General features: G+C 45.4%; 1 protein-coding gene across 1 annotated transcript; it reads right to left on the reverse strand.

The window, feature by feature from the left end:
• Positions 1-540: 540 nt before the first annotated feature.
• Positions 541-2988, reverse strand: LOC119374276 (NADH dehydrogenase [ubiquinone] 1 beta subcomplex subunit 9). The gene is made up of 4 exons (XM_037644358.2): positions 2813-2988; positions 2499-2641; positions 1961-2016; positions 541-731 (listed from the first exon to the last, which is right to left on the reverse strand). Exons 1-4 carry the CDS (start codon positions 2908-2910, stop codon positions 594-596), a joined length of 435 nt encoding a protein of 144 aa, XP_037500286.1. The 5' UTR covers positions 2911-2988; the 3' UTR covers positions 541-593.
• Positions 2989-4251: the final 1263 nt, after the last annotated feature.

Below are 4251 nucleotides of genomic sequence, written 5' to 3' on the forward strand. Positions count from 1 at the left end.
AACCATGTTTTTAAGTTCAGGAGACTGTGAAAGTAGCTGCCAAAAGTATCTTTTACGCGGTATATTTGCTGTGCCACTCCAGTGCAAGCTTGTGCGTATCGAGCTCTTGCTGTTGAGCTTGTGCAGCCACTCCAAGAAGCTGGTCCTCAATTGTCAGATGCGGGATGAGAGCGAAGGTATTCACACATTAAACAAGAGACTACGTAGTAGCACAAAAAGTCGAGAAAGTGCAGTGGCATGGTTGGACAAATTGAGAAACGTACCTAATAACATAACTCTAGGTGACAGCAGGTCACAAATGCAGCAGCAGTGGCCCATGATTCGGCTGAAACTAAATAGGCCAGCTAATCCCATCACAATCGTAATGTGGCCACACTACGCAAATGGTCACAAGGTGCAAGATATATTGATCTGGCTCAATGATGTAACACAGGGGTTATGGCAGAGACTACCTAGAAATCAGACTCACAACTATGAGCCCATAGACACATTGCCTTAGCCATCGAGTGACTGTGGCAGAAGAATAAAGACAAAGTGGCCTATTGACCATACAATTTATTACTCAGACTGCACTATATGTCCCGAGTGACTGCTCAGTGGTGAGCAGTGTCCGCCACTGGCTTCCCGTACTTCTTCTCCCAGTTTTCAACATACTCCTTCTTCCTCAGCTCTCTTTTTGCAAAGTATTCTGGAAACTGGGCCTTTTCAAGGGGGTGCCAGTAGTCAAGGACCTTTAGGAGAAAAAAAACATCCTCATTAGATAATGGAAAAGATGACAACATTAAACTCCGGGGATTTATGTCCCAGAACCACACTATGATTATGAGGCTTTGGGACGTTAAACCCCAGGTATTATGATTATGAGGCGTGCCGCAGTGGGGGACTCCAGATTAATTTTGACGAGGTGGGGTTCTTTAACGTGAACCTATATCTAAGTACAAGGTTGTGTTCATCCACTTCATATATACCAAAATATGGGTGCTGCAGCTGGGAATTGAACCCGTGTCCTCAAGCTCAGCAGCGCGACACCTTACCTGTTAAAGGAGCACTGACACAAAATTTCGAAGGCGAGATAATCCGTGTGATGGATTTATGTGGACACACACACATCATCTACGAAATATCAACGGATAATATAGCCTAGAACATATTTAAAATCACGTTTAAAGTGCGTGTCGCCCCACTCCACGCGAAACGCGCCTTCGCAACGGCCACCTGCGTCACGAGTTTGTGTAGGCTGCCACGATTGTTGCGGGCGCTCTCTCCCACTGACTCCTAGCAGACCTTTTCAACGGAAAGAAGCAGAGACGGGAGTACAAAGGCTGATGTCCTGCCTCGGCAGTGCATCTTGGGGGGGGGGGGGGGTCACGCATATTTACGACGCCTCAGAGGGTATTGGAAAAGAGTTGTCGACGCGGTGCTCCCGTGCACGCAGTTTTGTGTGTGCTCACGTAGCCAGCTATGCTTACACAGCCACCACTCTGGGTCCTGCCTCCCTCGGCGCTCTCTGAAACCGAAACTACGACTGGGCGCTATAACACCATCTCCAAATAATTAACAGTTGCGCACTCGAGCAAACAAGCTTTCCAGCCGTGATAAGTGGGTCGTTAACTACTTATCGCAACAGAAAAAACAAGATGCAAAATTTTCGTGTCAGTGCCCCTTTAAGCTATCATGGCATGTAAAAAGGTGGTTAAGTGAATTGTTCAAATAGTGCCGGTGTATGTGAACATACACTAGCACCATCATAGAACTGCTGCTTACATTCTAAAAACGAAGTGCTAGGTACAGGAACACAGGCTTTCCTGTGGTGCTGTAGCTAAAGCTGCTTCTTGTTCGACCAACTAGCCTAACATTTCACTTTTCGTATCTACACCATTTAACATCAAGCAAGAGAAGCAGGCATGCTAGTGTTATAGCCGAGTCACCAATGAAGCAACACAGTGAACAATCACAGTACCCAGTCCGGTGAAGGCTGCTCTCGTCCGTAAGCAACACCTTGTGGGGCCAAAGCATCTAAAAAAAGGAGAAAGGAAGAAAAAAAGAGCGGGGGTGTTATAGCGACACGCAAAAATTCGAATTCGCGTAGCCTTCCTTCCCACGGTCGCTACAAGAGAAACAAGTAGGATCGCCACAATTGTGTATTACATCACGGTACAGTCCGGCCTGTTCGAAAATAGCGCAAGATAAACCGGATCTAGGGAGCCCAAGACAAAAAGGACATATCCCGGAATTGCAGCTTTCTGTGTAAGGGAAAACAGCCAGCTTACATGAAACCCGTACGCCAGATGCTCCAAAATTTAACGGGTTTGTGTTTAATCAGGTACGCTATTTGCCTTGCACAGCAGAAATGACGGATAAATTCGACATACCGCACTGAACAAATTTTCTAGGAAATTAACAACATTGCGTGGCGCACTGCACAAGTATTTACCGGGACTCGACTGGGGTCAACTGACATTAGACAGTATATGCTAATGCGCGAAAAGTTCACTTACAGTGCAACGGATAAGGGTGCTCATACTGAAACAGTTCCTCTTCTCCTTTCTCGAGTATCTCCTTGGCAATTCTCAGGTCTTTGATATGACGGTAAGTCTCAAACCGCTGGCGCAATCTCACCGCATCCATCCTGAATTCGTCTCTGAAATGTATGAGAAAATGCGGGTAATCATAGCTGTCAGCTATGTTAATTAATCAATTCTAAATTATGCTTAACAATAAAGTTTGGTTTCAACTCGGGAGTATCCCCGTCGATCGGTTTCGCCTACAAGAAGGTTGCGAATAGGAGTGAATGATAAAAAAACTGACTGACCGCTCAACGGCCCATGCTTCTACCGCTCTGAGGGCTCTCTTATAAAGGCTGCACACTTGAAACTTATGTGAAACAGTTTTCGTGACCAAGTAAGACATAGCGGTCACACCAAGGGCTCCCCAACGCGAGCAACTTTTCAGCTCAAGTTGGATTGATTCGGATTTGAGTGCCTAAAATCACGGCTTAAAGTTGGCTGAAGTCGTAGCTCAAGATAAAATACAATCCAAAAGAAGCCAACGCGTCCGTAATTTAATAATCCGCATGCGCCATTTGCGCGCTCCGCTTGAAGTACTTGAATGCATATCTTGCTTGACCCGGTGGAGTTGACGCAGTTGACGCTCCATTTGCGTGCCCGTGCTTGATTAGGTTTATTTTGCTGGACGTTCCAATTCGCCCACGTGACTATCGTGGTTACGTCACCGATATATAAAGGAAAAAAAGTCCGAACACGTGAAAACAAAAAGTGTCCGAGTTAAAACGTGAGTTTGCATGAAGTTACGAATGCTCTATTTTACCAAATGCGCAGTTGATCTGTGTTTTTTTAAACAGATTTATTTTGCTAGTTAGCGCTTATCAATGGCGTAGCCAGGGGTGGGGGGGGGGGGGGTGGGGAGGGGGGGTGTTCAAGTCCCTCCGAAATTTTTCAGTTTAATTTTCAATTTTGCATATGTATATGCGCACGCACACATACAAACGCACGCACGTGCATGAAAAAGATTTCTGGCTACGCTATTGGCGCTTATTGCAGTGTTCTAGCTGTCGAACTGTGTTTATTTTGTTTTGCAATACCTCTCTTTTATATGTCATAACCTTTTGCATGTGACAGGGATTTCTATGCCAATTATGTAGAATAAAGAGGAATTTTACAATTAGCCCTGCATAAGAAAGCGCTTGGCTGATGTACATTGAAACCCGTGCTTTAATTATTAACAAATCATGAACTCCGCGCGAGCGAGCTTCTTTAAAGTAAAAAGAATCGGTGGGTGGGACCATGGCACTTACAAGCGGATTCCAGAAAAGGCCGCAATGCAACGTAGAGCAAGTGCGTGGACGTCATCGGGAGCTAAGAGCGCGCTACTCGTCCCAGCATGCTATCACGTAGACAACTCTTAGAGGCGATTGCGCGTAGAATGTTTATTACGTGTCCCCTCCTTCCGGAGCACTGTTGTAGGTGTTACCTACAACACTGCTCCAGAAAAGTAAATAAATGCTTTACTCGTTACGCTAAAACAATAAAAAAATCAGCCAGTTCCACGCCGTGAAAACCGTCGAACAGCGAAGCTGCACTACAGTACTTTGCACTTGAGCAGCGTAAAGTTTTCTGTAGAGTTACATGTGATGACTTCTAACTCTGTGGCAAATATGGTGAAGCGGTTTTTCTCAATCTGACAAACACAAATAGATATTTCATCATGGACGCTCTCCGCAAAGAAAACATC

The sequence above is a fragment of the Rhipicephalus sanguineus genome, chromosome 1 (genome assembly GCF_013339695.2).
Source record: "Rhipicephalus sanguineus isolate Rsan-2018 chromosome 1, BIME_Rsan_1.4, whole genome shotgun sequence".
Taxonomy (NCBI): Eukaryota; Metazoa; Arthropoda; class Arachnida; order Ixodida; family Ixodidae; genus Rhipicephalus; species Rhipicephalus sanguineus.

Coding starts and splice junctions, on each gene's coding strand:
- LOC119374276 (XM_037644358.2), bottom strand. CDS start 2,910: ATGTCTTACTTGGTCACGAAAACTGTTTCACATAAGTTTCAAGTGTGC. Junction 2,642..2,812: donor GAAGCATGGGCCGTTGAGCG/GTCAGTCAGTTT, acceptor CATACATTTCAG/AGACGAATTCAGGATGGATG. Junction 732..1,960: donor AGCAGCCTTCACCGGACTGG/GTACTGTGATTG, acceptor TTTCTCCTAAAG/GTCCTTGACTACTGGCACCC.